The sequence below is a fragment of the Neoarius graeffei genome, chromosome 25, assembly GCF_027579695.1.
Source record: "Neoarius graeffei isolate fNeoGra1 chromosome 25, fNeoGra1.pri, whole genome shotgun sequence".
Classification (NCBI taxonomy): Eukaryota; Metazoa; Chordata; class Actinopteri; order Siluriformes; family Ariidae; genus Neoarius; species Neoarius graeffei.
In genome coordinates, this window is record NC_083593.1 from 6,729,917 (window position 1) to 6,749,712 (window position 19,796).

The 19,796-nt window shown below is 40.6% G+C and overlaps 1 protein-coding gene across 1 annotated transcript in view; it reads left to right on the top strand.

Annotated features, from left to right (window-relative positions):
• Positions 1 to 10,312, top strand: part of sez6a (seizure related 6 homolog a) — a 228,112-nt gene extending 217,800 nt beyond the window's left edge. Inside the window, exons 12-16 of the mRNA XM_060909600.1 lie at positions 1,367 to 1,558; positions 3,686 to 3,880; positions 4,410 to 4,445; positions 9,641 to 9,749; positions 9,825 to 10,312. Coding sequence (XP_060765583.1) covers positions 1,367 to 1,558; positions 3,686 to 3,880; positions 4,410 to 4,445; positions 9,641 to 9,749; positions 9,825 to 9,987 — 695 coding nt within the window. The 3' untranslated portion in view covers positions 9,988 to 10,312. The remainder of the gene's footprint in view (positions 1 to 1,366; positions 1,559 to 3,685; positions 3,881 to 4,409; positions 4,446 to 9,640; positions 9,750 to 9,824) is intronic.
• Positions 10,313 to 19,796: the final 9,484 nt, after the last annotated feature.

Consider the following 19,796-nt stretch of genomic DNA (forward strand, 5'->3'; position numbering starts at 1 on the left):
TTTTTGGCCAATATTTTGCAACCATGGTCAATTTAGATCAAACTTTTGATAGAATCTACGGCCAGTCATTTTGCCCTGCCTTGTGCTCCATCCGGTGCGGTAGTGATGTCCCGTTGCTCGCGCGCCGCAGCAGAGACCCGCGCGACCTTCAGCCGGTACAGTCGCTGTTCTTTTACCACCGTCGTTATTCTCATCTTTCTGGTGTGTTCTTGATTTTTCCATTGTGTCCTATTTCGCCATATCAAATACCCAAAATGGATCATATTATTCATATTTAAGTGAATAATCAATTCAGTCATCATAACTTGGCATTTTTAACCCAAGCAATCAAAAAGAGGAAATGTATTCAATATTTTCACTCCTCTGTGAAGGAGGGGCTTTAATTCTTCATGATGGAGTTATTTTATATGGAAATCAATTTTACAAAAGCATTTGAATTGTAATCAAAAAAATTTTCCACAGTGGAGGCCAGATAAAGCAAGATACTATCTTTATTCTTATTAAACATGACAAAAGAAACATTGAGTGTTCGGTAAATGCAAAACAAATAGTAAAATTAGAAAATTTATTTTTTGACCATAATGTCCCAAATGAGAGAGCAGTTTCTGAGACGGACCCAAAAAAAAAAAAATATATATATATATATATATATATATATATATATATATATATATATATATATATATAAAATAAAACGTGCAGATTGTCATAGTGTAGGAATACAGTGAGTAAAAAAAGGTTAAAATAAATATACAAATTATAACTGGGATTTTTTTTTTTTTTAAATCTCCTAAAATGTTTATAAACAAACATTTATTTAAATTCTGGTTAAAACTATATCATTATTATTACTGGTTCATAATTATATATTAAATTTACTGAAATTGTCTATATGCTGCACTGGGACGTACAGTAATTGAATTGTAATTCTTCTCCTTGTGTTCCATTCTTTTAATTATTTGAATGATAACTTTGATTTCTACCCGTTTCATGAGTTCTCGGTGTGAACAGGATTTAATTTAAAAGCCCTTTGCAGAATGGAGACTGAACTCTCCCTGAGGAGAGGACACAGTTCTGGCTTGTGCTTTTTTTTTTTTTTCCCCCTTCCATCAAGTTTTGCCTCCTTTATACTTTATAAATCTGCTTTGTCAAGCTGATGCATCACCCAGAAGGGCTCAATATCCACCCTGTTCATTTTTAATGTGCAGCATATTGTGTCCTGTGGGCCGCTCTGGAACGGTCAGCAGTGATCTTTGCACTTTTCGTGGCTTTTCTTTTCTTTTTTTTGAAACTACAGTTCATTAGAGTTCAGAGAAAGTTTACTGAGAGTGTAAACTGAATGTCTTTTGCTTGTGTGTGTGTGGAGTGATGTTGTGTCAGGACCCAGGTTCTGTAGAACATGGACGCAGGCTGATGACGGGTTCACGTTTCACCGTGGGCTCCACTGTGCAGTACATGTGTAATAAAGGCTACACACTCTCAGGCCCGAGTCTGCTCACCTGCTACAGCCGCGACACAGCCGAGCCCAAGTGGAGCGAGAAGATGCCCAAGTGTGTCCGTAAGTCTAGGGTCTGATTTCTAGTTGTGCATCAAAGCTACGTGCTCAACAATGTCTTGACATAAAAAGTAATGAATATTACACTTCGTTTCTAAAGTACTACTCGGATGTTATTATGAGAAACACTTCATATGTCTCATGTGAATATTTGGTAGGTCACATGACCAGAACATGTCTGGAGGTTTTACCTATGCACTGTTAAATAATAAAATTGACTTAAGCCAGTATCTCACTGGGCTGCGACTAGTTGGAGACACAACAATTGTGAGTTATGCGAATTAGTGACAATTTTCACTTGGAATCACACCGAATTGATATTCGCATATTTTACCGCAATTGTTGTGTCTCCAACTAGTCGCAGGCTGTCGCAGCCCAGTGAGATACTGGCTCGCACTTCCTGTCTCAACTCGCACTTCCTGTCTCACGGAAACTGACTTGAGAAGGGTTCGCGACGGCTTCGCAACACCAGCGACGCATTTGCGGCTATTTTGAGAGAAATTTTGTCGCGCGCACTTTTTGAACATGTTCAAAATTTCAGCGACGAAGGAGCGACACTTTGCGACTCACGCGAGGAAATTGAGAAGCCCCGCGAATGTTTCAAGACACTTTTGAAACCCTCTCGCGAATGACATTCGCAATTTGTCGCAGCCCGGTGAGATACTACCCTTACTGGCAACAGGGCCAAATGAGCTCATGAGTCCTGGGTTGTGTGTTATTTTATCCTGTGTAAGATAGTCCAGAACTTTACTGTAAATATGTTCACAGTTGTTTATTGTGCATGTTTACAGCATGCTATTTTGCAACCCTGGTGCTGGGAAATTATTGTCAACTTTACAGTCAGGTGTTTTTTTGTTATTCTGCGTTTTCTGCACAAAACCTCTTTTCCTGCAGGATATAATGCTTGGGTCATTTTATAGAAGGTGAAAGATGTAAAGTGTAAACTTTCCATATGTGGAAAGTCTGTAAAATTTACTGACGTGTCGGGTTCAGCCGGGGCGAAACTCCCAGAGATACATGAGTAATAATTACATCATCTCACCTCTACATGTCAAACTAATCCAGCCCAAATATAGTGAAAGAAAAATATCAGCTAAAGTATGATTTGATCTCCAAAAGCAAACTTTTTGAAAAAGCATCCCAGCTTGTTTTTTGTCAAGTATATGACCACAGAATTGAACAGGTCATCTTTTTCATGAATATATCATCTATCTATAATTCATTGTTAATTTACTCATCACTGTACTTTCACAGCAACCAGCTTGGAGTTGGAATGTCTTCCAAGAACTGCACCTGGAAGTTTACATATTAGACTCTATCGCCCCCTAGTGGACTGATTCCTGGCATACATCAGTCAAAGTGTCATTTTTGTCAAGTATTCTGACACTACGTTCACACTGCAAGGCTTAATGCTCAATTCCGATTTTTTTGTGAAATCCGATTTTTTTGTGAGGTCGTTCACATTAACAAATATATGCGACTTGTATGTGATCCTCAGTATGAACGAAAAGCGACCTAAAAGTGTTCCGCATGCGCATTGCAGGATACGACGACGTCACACGCAGTGAGCATGGCCAGTGTTTACGGAAGTAACCTAAAGTTTCCTGTGTATGACAGTAGCCAGCATGGAGTACCTGGCGATGATGCAGTTGTTGTTGCGACGGAGCCAGAACATGCACAATAGCCTGATGTTAAGGAGGAGGTTGAGAAGGAAGAGGGCAAGGGTTTTGGCTCAGGCGTTCTGCGGGGTAGTGACTGCAACCTCCGTTCAAAGGAACATCAAAGCCATGTTGTTGTAACTTTTTTTGAGAGACCCGCCGTCTACTTCAGCGCAGAATAGTGACGTTTGTGGCTTGTTGATGACGTGTAAGTCGGATAAATGCGACCTGGCGGTTCAGACTGAAGTCGCATATGAAAAGATCGGATAGGAATCGGAATTAGGACCACATATCCAAACGGCCTGGGTCGGATTTGAAAAAATCGGATCTGTGTCGTTCATATTGTCAATAAAAGATCGGATACAGGTCACATATGGGCGAAAAAATCGGATTTGAGTCACTTCAGCCTGCAGTGTGAACGTAGTGTGAGATGTTCTTCACCAGGTCATTTGTACACCATGTTGTTCCACAGCTGAAAGGTACGAACCCTGTGCTAACCCCGGAGCTCCTTCCACTGCCATCCAGAGCTCAGAGAAAGCCTTCTTCCAGGCTGGAGAGACGCTGAGCTTCACCTGCCGCCCAGGATACGAGCTGCACGGCGAACCCACCATCCGCTGCCTCCCAGGGCATCCATCTGAGTGGAGCGGAGCGCCACCTGCATGCCGGGGTAGGAACTGCGATGCTGAGAAATAAATCAGACTTCGTAAGTCGAAGCCGTGTTCTGGTTTATTGAGCAAACTCTGTGTCTTTATAACCGTTTAAGCCTTAAGCAGCACTTTGTTATCTGGATCAGGTGGAAAAACTCGGCCTGCTATTTTTCTCCATCTACAGCGCCTACAGATTTAAAAAATATATATTTATTTATTTTAAATCGAAGTCATTAGTTTAACCGAAAGCTCATCTCACCAATGTTTTCTGTATAAAGCTGTCACAAAAGCAATAGCAGCATTTAGACCGTGGTGCTGCTGAAATGCCGTTTGGAGAAAATGAGGCCACTCAATCACAAAGCGTTTCCTAATAGCCTCCATTTTTTTTTTAAGTGCCTTAAGCCTTGTCAGTGTCCTAAATCACTTTTATGCAAGAGGTGCAGGTTTTTTTAGTGCCGTAATTTGTTTTCCTACAGTTTTTTTTTTTTTGCTTCAGGTGTTTCAATTACACTCAGAATTGCCTTTCTTTCTGTTTTTTTTTTTTCACAGCCTCAGCAAGAGATGTTAATGAGCGCAGATTAGACGGTAAGTTATCTTTCACGTCTGGATATTGAAACTAATGACTCAGGATTTCAGTCGTGCTTTTGCCAGATGGCTGTTCATCTAACTTTAGCAGTCTGGGATTGCAATGTCAAGTATTTTAACTTGTATGACTGCATCTAGGGCGGCACGGTGGTGTAGTGGTTAGCGCTGTCGCCTCACAGCAAGAAGGTCCTGGGTTTGAGCCCCGGGGCCGGCGAGGGCCTTTCTGTGTGGAGTTTGCATGTTCTCCCCGTGTCCGCGTGGGTTTCCTCCGGGTGCTCCGGTTTCCCCCACAGTCTAAAGACATGCAGGTTAGGTTAACTGGTGACTCTAAATTGACCGTGAGTGTGAATGGTTGTCTGTGTCTATGTGTCAGTGACTTGTCCAGGGTGTACCCCGCCTTTCGCCCGTAGTCAGCTTGCCTGCGACCCTGTAGAAGGATAAAGCGGCTAGAGATAATGAATGAATGAATGAATGAATGACTGCATCTAGTGCTGTTAAAGCCAATTGAGGTATTTCACCTGACGTCACAGGGTCACGTGACGCCCCGGTGTCCGCCATTTTGAACGTCAAGCTACATACTAACGCTGCAGACAGAGAGGGAGAACCAGCTTGAAAAAAAAACGTGTTACAGACACCTAGAATAGATTAATTTGTCAGTAAGCACTCTATAAATAACCATGGTGTTTGCTTGTTGTGCTGTGGGCTGCCACAACAGACAGGGACAGCGTGCAGGACGCTCCTTTTACCGGTTTCTAGTGATGGGAATTTCGGCTCTTTTTCGGGAGCCGGCTCTTTTGGCTCTTCTTACTATAAGGAGCCGGCTCTTTCGGCTCCCAAACGGCTCCTGAGATTTTATTTTTGATTTAATTGCTGCAATTAACTAGTTAATTAATTACATTATTATTTATATTTTATCAATAGGATGTTTTCCATTTTATTTTTTAGTTTTTGTAGCCATTGTAAAGCTTTGTAAAGTATAGCAGCGTAACAATGTTCTAGCTATAGAAATAAAACTTACTTACCAATTAATAAATTATTTTCTCACAAACATAATGCAAAACTGTGTTATATTACCAATATAAAATACACAGCTGATTTTCCCCTCCTCAGGTGCCTCACAGACTCCTCTCCCCTGCGCTCCACAGCTTTAAGCATTACACCAATTTTCGTATTTTCGCAGCTGTGAATGACATCAACCCCCCCAACCAAAAAAAGTAGGCGTACGCCATGCTACTTTTTTTCCTTTGAATGGTAATAGACAACACAAAGACGCAATCGGACAGCAACTTTTTTTTTATGAAAGTCTCTCTCTCTGAGGCACCTAAGGACAAAAAACTAATTCGGCTCCCACCGAAGAGCCGGCTCCCGTTGTTCACTTCAAAGAGCCGGCTCTTTGAACCGGATCGTTCGCGACCGACACATCACTACCGGTTTCCTACTGACCCAGACAAGAGGGCCAAATGGATTGCAGCTGTGAAGAGACAGGATTGGGAGCCAACAGAGTACTCCAGACTTTGCGGTGATCATTTCATTTCAGGTTAGTTTATCAGTTAACGCAATTTTGATAAAATATATAGCAAAAAGTAAATGGGTCAGTGTTTGTTAACCCATCTGAGCAGTGAAACAAGGCAGTGTTAATTTGTCTAGGGTTGCATGTAGCAGACATCAGACGTAAAACGCAATAACAGAGGCTAGAAAGAAACGGGACACAGAAATAAATAAACAGGGCTCCATACCAAGGCTGGGTACAGTGTTTGTGATAAAAGACAGATCCAATTTAACACGAATCACAGCTTACTTTCTTGTTAAAATGTGCAAAGGTCTCCACCATCTCATACCGCCTTGCACTGAAGGACTTAAGCGTGCCGTCCAAAATGGCTGCGTCACGTGGGTGAAATACCTCAATTCATGGTCTAGTCAGTAAGTCAATATGGGACGTTAAAGCATCGATTAAAGATGCTCTGTATTCATCAGCTCGATTCAAATAGCCGGGAATTTTACAAGGGCATCAAAGCACGGCCTGAGGTGCCAGGTATTAGTATTCATATGGAGCTTGGAAGCTAGCAATGTGAACTTCTTATATGTATGTATTTGAGTTAAATAACATTTTTGCTTTCCCTGGGGTGTACTTTAAAAGTTCGACTTAAATAGCGAGTTTTCTCCAGTGACATTACACACTTGATGCTTAACAGGGATTAGAAAGGATTCATGGGCGGCACGGTGGTGTAGTGGTTAGCGCTGTTGCCTCACAGCAAGAAGGTCCGGGTTCGAGCCCCGTGGCCGGCAAGGGCCTTTCTGTGTGGAGTTTGCATGTTCTCCCCGTGTCCACATGGGTTTCCTCCGGGTGCTCCGGTTTCCCCCACAGTCCAAAGACATGCAGGTTAGGTTAACTGGTGACTCTAAATTGAGCGTAGGTGTGAATGTGAGTGTGAATGGTTGTCTGTGTCTATGTGTCAGCCCTGTGATGACCTGGCGACTTGTCCAGGGTGTACCCCGCCTTTCGCCCGTAGTCAGCTGGGATAGGCTCCAGCTTGCCTGCGACCCTGTAGAACAGGATAAAGCGGCTAGAGGTAATGAGATGAGATGAGATGAGATGAGATGAGATGAGATGAGATGAGATGAGAAAGGATTCATTTCAGATGATTGTTTGTTCTGAATAGAAATGGTTTTTACGTTCCTGCTCCAGCGTCCCATATCTCCTCTTGACGTAAATACGCAAGTCGCAGCTCGTTAATCTCAGATTGTCCTGGATTCAGACGTGCAAAAAGTGGCACATTAAGTTCTCTTGAATTCACACAAGAACTGAAAAAGTACTTCATTAACCACTTCAGCATTTTTTTTGGTTTGTTTCCTGTAACGTTTCTAATCCCTGCTGCTTACTACATGCCCCAAGTAACAATTTAGCTAATGGTGCTAGTGCCAATTTTAGTTTGCTGTGGCGATCGTTAGCAGCAAACAGCCAGAGTTAGCTGCTTGATGCGAGTTTTATTCTGTCCACATTCACTGGATATGAACAATCGCGCGCTCTGATTGGCTACTCTACTACTGATATTAGGATATCAGCTCCTATACCGTGAGTAGAGAAAAACAAAATGGCAGAGCGTGTTGCTGAACCAAGTGAGGACGAAATACAACCCCGATTCCAAAAAAGTTGGGACAAAGTACAAATTGTAAATAAAAACGGAATGCAATAATTTACAAATCTCAAAAACTGATATTGTATTCACAATAGAACATAGACAACATATCAAATGTCGAAAGTGAGACATTTTGAAATTTCATGCCAAATATTGGCTCATTTGAAATTTCATGACAGCAACACATCTCAAAAAAGTTGGGACAGGGGCAATAAGAGGCTGGAAAAGTTAAAGGTACAAAAAAGGAACAGCTGGAGGACCAAATTGCAACTCATTAGGTCAATTGGCAATAGGTCATTAACATGACTGGGTATAAAAAGAGCATCTTGGAGTGGCAGCGGCTCTCAGAAGTAAAGATGGGAAGAGGATCACCAATCCCCCTAATTCTGCGCCGACAAATAGTGGAGCAATATCAGAAAGGAGTTCGACAGTGTAAAATTGCAAAGAGTTTGAACATATCATCATCTACAGTGCCTAATATCATCAAAAGGTTCAGAGAATCTGGAAGAATCTCTGTGCGTAAGGGTCAAGGCCGGAAAACCATACTGGGTGCCCGTGATCTTCAGGCCCTTAGACGGCACTGCATCACATACAGGCATGCTTCTGTATTGGAAATCACAAAATGGGCTCAGGAATATTTCCAGAGAACATTATCTGTGAACACAATTCACCGTGCCATCCGCTGTTGCCAGCTAAAACTCTATAGTTCAAAGAAGAAGCCGTATCTAAACACGATCCAGAAGCGCAGACGTCTTCTCTGGGCCAAGGGTCATTTAAAATGGACTGTGGCAAAGTGGAAAACTGTTCTGTGGTCAGACGAATCAAAATTTGAAGTTCTTTATGGAAATCAGGGACGCCGTGTCATTCGGACTAAAGAGGAGAAGGACGACCCAAGTTGTTATCGGCGCTCAGTTCAGAAGCCTGCATCTCTGATGGTATGGGGTCGCATTAGTGCGTGTGGCATGGGCAGCTTACACATCTGGAAAGACACCATCAATGCTGAAAGGTATATCCAGGTTCTAGAGCAACATATGCTCCCATCCAGACGACGTCTCTTTCAGGGAAGACCTTGCATTTTCCAACATGACAATGCCAAACCACATACTGCATCAATTACAGCATCATGGCTGCGTAGAAGAAGGGTCCGGGTACTGAACTGGCCAGCCTGCAGTCCAGATCTTTCACCCATAGAAAACATTTGGCGCATCATAAAACGGAAGATACGACAAAAAAGACCTAAGACAGTTGAGCAACTCGAATCCTACATTAGACAAGAATGGGTTAACATTCCTATCCCTAAACTTGAGCAACTTGTCTCCTCAGTCCCCAGACGTTTACAGACTGTTGTAAAGAGAAAAGGGGATGTCTCACAGTGGTAAACATGGCCTTGTCCCAACTTTTTTGAGATGTGTTGTTGTCATGAAATTTAAAATCACCTAATTTTTCTCTTTAAATGATACATTTTCTCAGTTTAAACATTTGATATGTCATCTATGTTCTATTCTGAATAAAATATGGAATTTTGAAACTTCCACATCATTGCATTCCGTTTTTATTTACAATTTGTACTTTGTCCCAACTTTTTTGGAATCGGGGTTGTAAAAACTCTACTCGAAAACAAAACCCCAAAAAATACAAAAAAAAGTTAAAAAATATCGAATAAAATTATTTGATGGTAAGAATGTATCTTTTTTTTCCAAGAATTTACATTCTACACAGAAATTATTTTGTCGGACGTTTTGTATGAAGTTTTTATTTATCGACTTTGCTAAAAATAAAAATGCTCTGTTGTCAAAATCCAGTGAATGTGGACAGAATAAAACCATTACTCCACTCGTCATAGATGTCCGATAGCCAACTCGGTTGCAACTCGATTTTGTGGAATAATTGTTAAATATATGGTGCTGCGATAAATCCTTGATTTACATGTGCTTCTTTCATTTATGATATGACATTTCATATTGAGAGAATCTTAGCCCAGAACACTGCATCCTGCTTTTGGAAAACCATCACAGCACTCCGATGTTCTGAACTTCTTCCCATCTTCTCTTCATTTAGTAATCAGTACTAGTTTTGGTGCCGAGGGTGCAGACACGGCCATCGCAGTCGTGCTTCCTGCTGCAGTGGTGTTACTGGTCATCCTGGGCATTTTCCTTTACTTCTCCAAGTGAGTCGCAATGCTTTGTCCTCAATGCTGTGTGTCTACACTTTATTATCAACATACAGTATGTGTGTTTTACAGCGTCCAAGGAAAGACTGTGCGCCTCTCCAGCTCCTCGTCACTTCCCTACGACAACATGACAGAGGAGTCAGCGTTCGACAACCCCGTCTACGAGACCGGAGTAAGTATGGACGCCCTGAACCTGAGAGACGTGGACTCCCAGAACACCGTCGTCCTGTCCTGACCGCTCGGCTTCATCTGTCCCGTCATCGCATCACCAGCAGACGGCAGCATTGGCGCCACTTCCATTCTCACCCGATTCTCATGTTCTGCTTTTGCTATTAAGTCTGGTATTAAGCAGTTAATTAAAAGATACAGACGCAGGATTGGCTTTCTGTTGGAAAGAAAATCTAAAATGCACGTCACTTTCCAGACATGTGCCCATCATCATGTGTCTGGTGGCAGAAAGGAAAGGATGTCTAATTACCAAGGGCATCTGTTTACCGAACGCATAATGCAACACTGTACATTAAGCTATTTTAACTGTTATTTTCTGAACAAACCACAAACTTCTGCATGAATGAGTGTGTATTAATTGACGTTTGTTTAATTAAAGAAAAACGCTTTAAGTAGGCATCTCAGGTGAAAATTCAATCCAAATTGCTTGAAACTGCACTTAGTGAATTCAGAATTGAATGCAGAACAACATACTTTTTACAGAATTAAAATGTTTATCCGTTCTTGAGATGTTACAAATCAAAAAAGGCTTAATTTTTAGAAAACTGCCGTAATATTATGTACGACGATCACACGGTCCAGAATGGGCCTCAATAACAAATATCAAATGTTTTTTCTGAATAACTTTTCTATTTTTCAAGATATTTACATAGAAATTGGCAGGTACATAGATGGTTGTATACTGAATACAAAGCTTGAAAAATTAGTAAAAACAAATTATGCAAATTAGTATTTCATTAGTACTAATTATGCTAATTGGGTTAAAAAAAACATTAAATCAGTACACTCAATAAAAAAGTAATAAAAGATTATTTCTAATACCCTCTCTGTGCTCTGTAGGGCCTATTAGTGTTTATATGAAAGAATATAAATGATAATATTCACAGCTTTCAAGGCAAACCTCGAAAAAACTGCGTGAGCCACATCCAATAAACAATTCACATTAACTGAACTGAAATTGACTCTCAAATCTCATTCCGACCACTAAGATCTCAATATTTTTCATCAAAACAACTACAGTTATATTCTAAAATGGTTATTTATTTACAGGAATCGGTTTGATTTGAATAAATAAGTAGGTAAAGGTATGAAAACTCACTTCAAAGTCTCCTGTGAATCATAACGTCAAAACTAGCCGACGGAAAATTTTGCTGAATCCTTCATCAGAAACAGTGAGGGCGAGAGAACGTCCCTATAAAGTTATCTGATTGATATTCACGAGTAATCCAATGGGAAACCGATCAGAAGAGAGAGAGAGAGAGAGAGAGAGAGCCTGACCGCTTTCCTGTGACTCAAAAAGAAAAGCACTGGCAGTTTCCCAACGTCACGTGAACAGAGTTTTTACTCTGTTGTGCCGTCTTCAACCTGACGTTACTCCCAAAGTACTGAACAGATCTTAACCAGATACATTTCCTTGGAAAGCAGAGATTATAAACTTCACAATAGAAAATATTCAAGAGTTAAGCAATGACAGATCTGGAAATTTAGATGAGCGTCTGCATGCACAGTTTTCACAGCACGGCTAGCAAGCGTCTGATACACCGACTATAAGCCCAGATAAAAGAATAAAAACTGAATGACATTTATGTTGCTAAATTTTGATAAATTCCTGATATCAGAACTTGTGAACTTGTTCCCACTTTTATTTTACTCATTGATGGTATTGATCAATGACTTATTTGATTTATCATTATTTAAAAAAAAAAACACTCATTAAAGTGAGACGGCCTTTCGATTTCATAAAATCTGTGAAATTTAGTTCCCGCTGAAATTTGGTCATTGTGATTATTCCTGTAATAGCTCACAAAATATCAGGTCCTTCTGTGGCTGGGAAGTTATTTAATTTGAGGGGATTAAAGCAAATAATGTGCATGAAATCGTTCGCGTCAAGCAGACAGAGGAAGTCCATGTGGGTGTGCGTGTGTGTGCACATGTGCAGGTTTACCTTTGAGCGTGCACTGACAGTTCCATCATTCTGTCGCTAAACGAACAGCTGATCACACCGAGGTGCTCACTGATCACCGATATTTATTAGTTTGGTCCTGTGTTTCCTTTCCTTCGTATATAATATAATATCTTTTCTTCTCGCTTTCTTTCCGTTACTGTAGTCTCTCTTTCACGTTTCATTCGCACACTCACATCCTCCATTTTTCTCTCCTGTTTCAAATTTGTATCCCACAATGCCTTGCGCGAACGGGGACAGCCCACACGTGATGCAATGATGTAGTATCTTGAATTGGGTTATGGTGAAGCAGGAAAAAATAGCGGAGAATTTAGGGCCACGTGGAGATAAATTCATTAATTGTTCTATTAAAAAAACTAATAAAATTGGAAGTCTGGAATTCGAATTCAGTAGCTTTTGGTCCACGAAACAAAAATAAATTGGGTGTCAGGGAAATTCTTTTCATGACCTCCACTTGAAAAATCTGAAAGGCAGTACAGCTTTAATGTCACTTATGGTGCATTCATGAAGTTCTTGGTTTGTTTGTGTTACATAACATCACTTAAAGGAACCTTAATCTAAAGTGTTACCATTCGACCACATGGATCTGTTTTGGTGAAATTCACACACTGTATGGCCCAAATGTCCAAGATCTTTGTCAAGGTCCTCGTTGAGAGCCTGTTCTCGGAAACAGACTGTATCTACCTGGACTGATTGGTGTGTAAAGCATTAAACAGATCCTGCTGTCATCACGTGTGGCGTAATAAAGCCAGCTGGACTCACTGCAGTAAACCATCATCAGCTCTTGGATTCATTTATTACGTATTAAGTAAGATCAGAGCTGAGAAGCAAATACGCCATGAAGTGATGAGTCAAATGAAAACCTTTAAGTGCCATTCCACCATTGGATGTATTCTTTGGCATAAAATACAATATATTTTATGACAACATGACTAGACAGAGAAATCTTTTAGCTTCAAAATGATATATCAAACATAATTTTTTGACAACGACAAGTATATTAATTTTGCGACCAAAGTCACCTACCCTTTTAATTTCCGCGCGGTAGTGAAACGTGATGTCATCGGCAGGTTCCCCTTCTTGTGTACCACGTGTCGGTCTATTTTTAGACCAGGAAACCCCCAAAGTGAGAGAGTCATCTCTCCTCGTATATGGGGGCCAAAAAAATTGCGAAAAATTTTGAGTTAATCTTTCAGTTAGCTAGATTTATTGGTATTAGCTAGATTTATTGGTATTATTTTTATCGCGTTCTATCCGCCATTGCTGATGATATGTGCCACGTCACACGTCACGTGGTACACAAGAAGGGGAACCTGCCGATGACATCACGCGCGGAAATTAAAAGGGTAGGTGACTTTGGTCGCAAAATTAATATACTTGTCGTTGTCAAAAAATTATGTTTGATATATCAGTTTGAGGGCGGCACGGTGGTGTAGTGGTTAGCGCTGTCACCTCACAGCAAGAAGGTCCGGGTTCGAGCCCCGTGGCCGGCGAGGGCCTTTCTGTGCAGAGTTTGCATGTTCTCCCCGTGTCCGTGTGGGTTTCCTCCAGGTGCTCCGGTTTCCCCCACAGTCCAAAGACATGCAGGTTAGGTTAACTGGTGACTCTAAATTGAGCGTAGGTGTGAATGTGAGTGTGAATGGTTGTCTGTGTCTATGTGTCAGCCCTGTGATGACCTGGCGACTTGTCCAGGGTGTACCCCGCCTTTCGCCCGTAGTCAGCTGGGATAGGCTCCAGCTTGCCTGCGACCCTGTAGAAGGATAAAGCGGCTAGAGGTAATGAGATGAGATATCATTTTGAAGCTAAAAGATTTCTCTATCTAGTGATACCATTTATATATGTTGTCAAAATATACTGTATTTTATGCCAAAGAATACATCCAATGGTGGAATGGCACTTTAAGAGTGCCAGATACTATATTTGAATTTTTGTTTTTTGTTTGTTTGAGGTGAAGATTGAACATGTGCACAAAGCTCACTTAGAAACATGATAACATTTTAGGGACATGCATTATAATAAACAATACCAAGTGAAACAATCAGGTTTAAAATAGGGTTTAATTTGACTCATTCTCGTATGTACACAGTGTTCACTGTTTAACCACGTCCATTTCATTCCCTACATCCTGACTAACACTGTCATGTATCCATTTCACACCACTGGGAATGAGTTTGGATCAGTTCCTGCTTTCCTTTCCATTCATTTCCGATTCCTGGCCTGATCACTGAAATGATGTGATGTGCGTGTGTATTAAAGTAGTGTGAGCCATCAGAGGTGGACAGTAACGAAGTACATTTACTTGAGTACTGTACTTAAGTACACTTTTTGAGTATCTGTACTTTACTTGAATATTAATTTTTTTTTGGAAACTTATGACTTTAACTTTACTACATTTGAAAGGCAAAATCGTACTTTTCACTCCACTACATTTCTATCAAGGTCCTCGTTACTCGTTATTATGAAGCAGCTCTGAAAGTGGATGTTTTTTCTTTTCTTTTCTTTTCTAAAACGTGATTGGTTTTTTCGCAGGTGACACTGAGACAGCCGATCAGTAATCACTAGGGTCACGTCTCTTCCAAAGACTGTATGAAATCAAGTTCAGTGATTTCTCAGCAGCGTTATTTGAACACGATCAGTTGATGGCAGAATGGAAGGAGGCGGTTCTTCTGGAGAACGCACGCACTCATGGCCTATGAACCCATGTTTCGGTTTTCTGAAAGGATTAAAGATTCATTTCGTTTTAAATGTTTGCTTTCTTTGCCGAAAACGAACCACATCACAGCCTACAAAAACTCGCCATCCAACCTGCAGAAGCATATTGAGGTCTGTAAATGTTTTATTCCAAGAGAAAGCTTGCAACGAAGTTGTCTGTGCTTTTAGAGCTAGCGATAATGTTGCAATAGCTGTGCAGTCTGGTTAGTCAAATGACTTACTGTGGATTTGCCCGCCAAGTTGCCATCGCCTTGTTTATACATAGCTAGTTAACTTGGACACTGTTATTTCGCATGTTAAAACAGAGTTACGCTAAGATGAATAATGTTAACTTATCTGAAGTCCTTTCAGAAATATGTTTTAGCATCATCTTGCCAAATAAACAGAATGTAGAAATCTTTCTTTGCTAGTAGCATTAGCTACCCAATATGATTTTGAGTTTGAAAAGAGTTTGCTAGCATGTCAGGTGGAGTTTCGCTGACTAGCTAGCTTAACGTTCAACCACAATGATGGCACGGCATGCGTTCATTTTGTGAATTCATATTTCTGTCTTTGGTAACGGCGTTAGGTTTTGTAAGCGTTGTGGCAATAATACAATGATGTGTTGACAGAAAATGTACTTTTAATACTTAAGTATTTTTAAAAGCAATTACTTCAGTACTTTAACTTAAGTAAAAATTTGACTGGACAACTTTCACTTGTATCGGAATAACATTTGACCAGTGGGATCTGTACTTTGACTTAAGTAATGAAGTTGGGTTCTTTGTCCACCTCTCTGAGCCATGCAGAAGCAGAACTGATTCATATCACTCATGTTGTGAGGATTAAAGCATGACGGGGTGCGCTGTTCTAGAAAGTAATCAGTAGGTGGGTTTCCATTAACCTGCTAGATGCGCAATTTGAAATAATGAGTAATGGAACTTCAAAAAAAAGTTTGGATGCTCACATTTTCAGAATGATTCGAAAATTGAAATGGAAACGCCTTTTTTTTGCATTTAAGTCACATGAAATGAAATCACCACGTCTACACTTATCAGGTCTTTGAAATTTGTCGCTATGTTTAATTAGAGTGACTATCACGAGAAAACAACCCAGCTTTAATCGCATAACACCATTCGCAATTGTGTTTTATCGCATTCTAGTTTGCGTTAAACTGCAACAGAAACCCAGCAAATCCCAACGACAGGGTGTGACCGCAACCCGAAGTGTTTTATTCCTCTTATACCACAGCAATTGATCAAAACTTGTATTATTTATTTCAGGGCTTTGAACCAGAATTTTTTTCCTATTGGTTCGTTCCGAACAGAAACGGAATTTTAACGTTTCCGGTTTTGGGTTCCACCATTAAATAGACGTTCCCGAACTGGTTAGAACAAAAAAATTTCGTTCCCGGAACGGTTAATTACGTTCCCTGTTAGCTGTTTAACAAATGGCTATAAAATTATGTCTCTGTTTCATCCAGCTTAAGCCGAATGTAGGCTAATTCTATTACAACCTTCATTAAATAAGACAAGAAATAATTCAAAACAATTATTATTTCAAATGTTGGCGATTTGGATTCTCAGTACGTCTTCCCACCTACACAAACAGAAAAAGTGCCAAAAATGAAAAGATAATTTGTTTAGTGTGTTACCAAAGGCTAGTCAGGCCCTATAGAGGGCTACCGCATGACGTCACCGCGCCGCGAGATTTTGTTAGGCGCCATATTGGAAGACCAAGTACACATCTATGCAAGTACATACATTCATAAAACAAACTACACCTGAAATGTAGCCAGGGCCGGTTCTGCCCTAATCTGGACCCGGGTGCAACATCGCGCAACCCCCCCCCAAAAAAAAAAAAAACCACCAGTCTAAATCAGGACAACCATCACATAACTATAACTATAAACATTTTATGTCAACTATTTTAACTAAATGGGCTATAATAAATAAGCCTGCAGGCAGCCACGGCAGGCTGCCTCAGAAAAGTAACCATTCAATGACACAACTGAAAGCCTGCAGCCACGGCGGGCTGCCTCAGAAAAGTAACCATTTGTCCTACCTTAAAACTCGTTTTGCATTTTCTGCCTCCTTTTTTGTATTTTCGACCCTCCGTTTATTTTCTTTCCTTTTCTGAAAACCCGATTTGTGTCCAGACATTTTGTTCTGCTACCAACGAACTAACTCGTCAGTTCTCGTCTCTCGAGCCCGCGATGATTCCCGTGGGAAGGGCAACAATTGATACATTTTTACAAACAGCCAATAGGGAGGTTGCAACGTTCAGGCTCTTCTTTGCTCAGACACTCAGTAATGCACTTACTCACTTATTATCACGTGGAGATGTGACAGCAGTCCACCTTCCCACTCTCTCCATTCAGTCAGCGAACGTCACACAGGAAGTGAACCCCAGCGGGTCATAGAAACTTGCGCAGGAGAAGAATGACTTTATTTGTAGGCTACAGAAACTTTGAGGAACGAAATAAAAACCGGTATTAACCGGTTACCATTATTTTTAATAAGCGTTTCTGTTCCGGAACATAAAAAATAATAAAGTTTCTGGTTTCGTTTCTGTTCCATGTGAAATAGAAAAAGTTCCCGGTTTTCGTTTTCGTTCCTTGAACCGGTTCAAAGCCCTGATTTATTTATGCACAACATATTGTACTTTCTGTCCATTTATAGTTACATTTCAATTTGTGTGCATGCAGAATGTCACGTTCGGTTAAAGCAGCTAAATACAGTATTATGCTATCCACATTCACTGGATATGAGCAATCGTGCACTCTGATTGGCTGCTCTACTACTAGGCTATCAGCTCATATACCGTGAGTAGAGAAAAGCAAAATGGCGGTGCGTGTTGCTGAACCGAAATAAAAACTACTCGAAAACAAAAACACAAATACAAAAAAAAAGCAACAAAAAATATGGAATGAAAGTATTTTATGGTAAGAATGTATCATTTTTTATTTTTCAAGAATTATTATCGCATTTTCCACAAATTGCTCCTGTCATTTCGTCAGTTTGTTTACAATATTCATCTTTAAGCGTTATTAAAATTTGTTGAATGTTTTTAGACTGGTCCAAAAGCTCAAAGAAGTTTGAAAATCACAGAACTGAAATGTCCAAGGAAGGAATGAAATGAATGAATGTCTAAAGCTGTTTTATACCTCGGCACGACAGCAAGATGGCACTTTCTACAAAAAAACAAAACACTAAAGTCAGTTTGTGCAGCCGTCGATAGGTTTTTAAGAAGTTCATCTAAGCAGAAATGATTTTGTCGGACGTTTTGTAGAAAGTTATTATTTATCGAATTTGCAAAAAAACAAAAATGCTCCGTTTCTCAAAATCTAGTGAATGTGGATATAACAGTTATTCCACTCAATGTCGTCATGCATAGCTGATAGCCGCGATCAGCTCACGTACGACTCGATTTTGTGGAATAACTCTTAAATATCCTTCTGGAACAATGTAGAAATGACTCTGAATTTAAGCTCGTGCTGGGAAAGTGGGAGTTAATAACACACTGATACACTTAAACCATAAAAGAAGAGATAGCTTCTGAACTCCTGAGCTATGAGAACTGCTGAGAAGTTCTCATGATGTCTTTTTACTCTCTACATCTACATGCTTTTCTCGTTGGCTGTATACGCATCCGGCTCCTACACCACCCGTCCCATCAGCCCCGGCTGGCCTTCCATGATAACTAACAGCTGTGTGTGTGTGTGTGTGAGAGAGAGTGAGTGTGTGTGACTGTGGCTGCACCATCAGAAAAGCAACCAGGTGAGGCGTCCTGATGGAAGAACCTTCTGGCAAGACACGTGGTGCCATTGTTTTATAAATATACAGCAGTATCATACACTTCTCTGCGCTAACACTCACCGTTGGTCCAAAAAGTCCTTGTGTGTGTTTGCAGGAGCCTAGACATTATGAGGTGGCTGTTTAGAGACTGTTCAGCAACGTTCTCCACATCTCCTCTCCGAAAGCTTGTCCCTTTTTTTTCCCCCGCTTCCTCCTCCCGTCAAGCTCTTGTACAGTCTATTTTTCTCCAGATGACGCTGGAAAGATGGTGGACAACACAATGTTATTTTTGTAGCGCTTCAGCAAAAATGACATCATTTTTTTTAGTGAGCTGCAAATGTGTGTATAAACACAATAATGAACAATAACAGCGATTTCAAGAAACCCACAAGACGGAAGACGCTTTAGACTCGAGGTCGAATGAGTGCTCAGTGTTATTTATGTTCATATTCCTGTGTTAATAATGCCATGACTTGGTCTATTTACTACATCGGCGCTGATGAATATCTGCATGGGGGTTTTCTTTCCTAAACTCTTTGTAAATAAAGTGAATATTCAAAACCAAGGTAATTGGTGTCCTGTTTGGAATAGACCGAGAATTGAAGGCTTAATTTAGAAAAACACCACCATGTGCAATAAAAAACTGATACTTGAGTGCTGATCTCTTATCCATCCACACACAACATGAATGGTGGAGGAGGGGAATCCAGGAATCAGGTGTGTGAGTGGTCACACCTCATCGACGAGAGGAGGAGGAGCATGGCCAGACTGGTTGGAGCTGACAGGAAGTCAATGGTAACCCAAATCACTACTCTTTACCACAGTTGTGAACAGAAAAGCATACTACTGGTAGGTATCTCAAGAAAAGCACGAGTTGCAAAAATGACTAGGTGTATTAAAAATGATTTCCTAAATGACGCACGTACGTGTAGCAACAATACTAAATCATCTTTCACCGATCAGCCATAACATTTTGACCACTGACCGGTTAAGTGAATAACATTGATTGATTATCTCATTACAATGGCACCTGTCAATGGGTGCGATATATTAGGCAACAAGAGAACAGTCAGTTCTTGAAGTTGATGTGTTGGAAGCAGGAAAAATGGGCAAACGTAAGGATCTGAGTGACTTTAACAAATTATGATGGTGAGATGACTGGGTCTGAGCATCTCCAAAATGGCACATCATGTGGGGTGTTCCTGGTACGCAGTGGTTAGTACCAAACAAAAGTGGTCCAAGGATGCAAAGGTGAACCGGCGACAGGGTCATGGGTGTCGAAGGCTCATTGATTGATTGATTCACACGGGACACAAAGGCTAGCCCATACGGTCCAATCCCACTGTCGCTACTGTAGCGCAAACT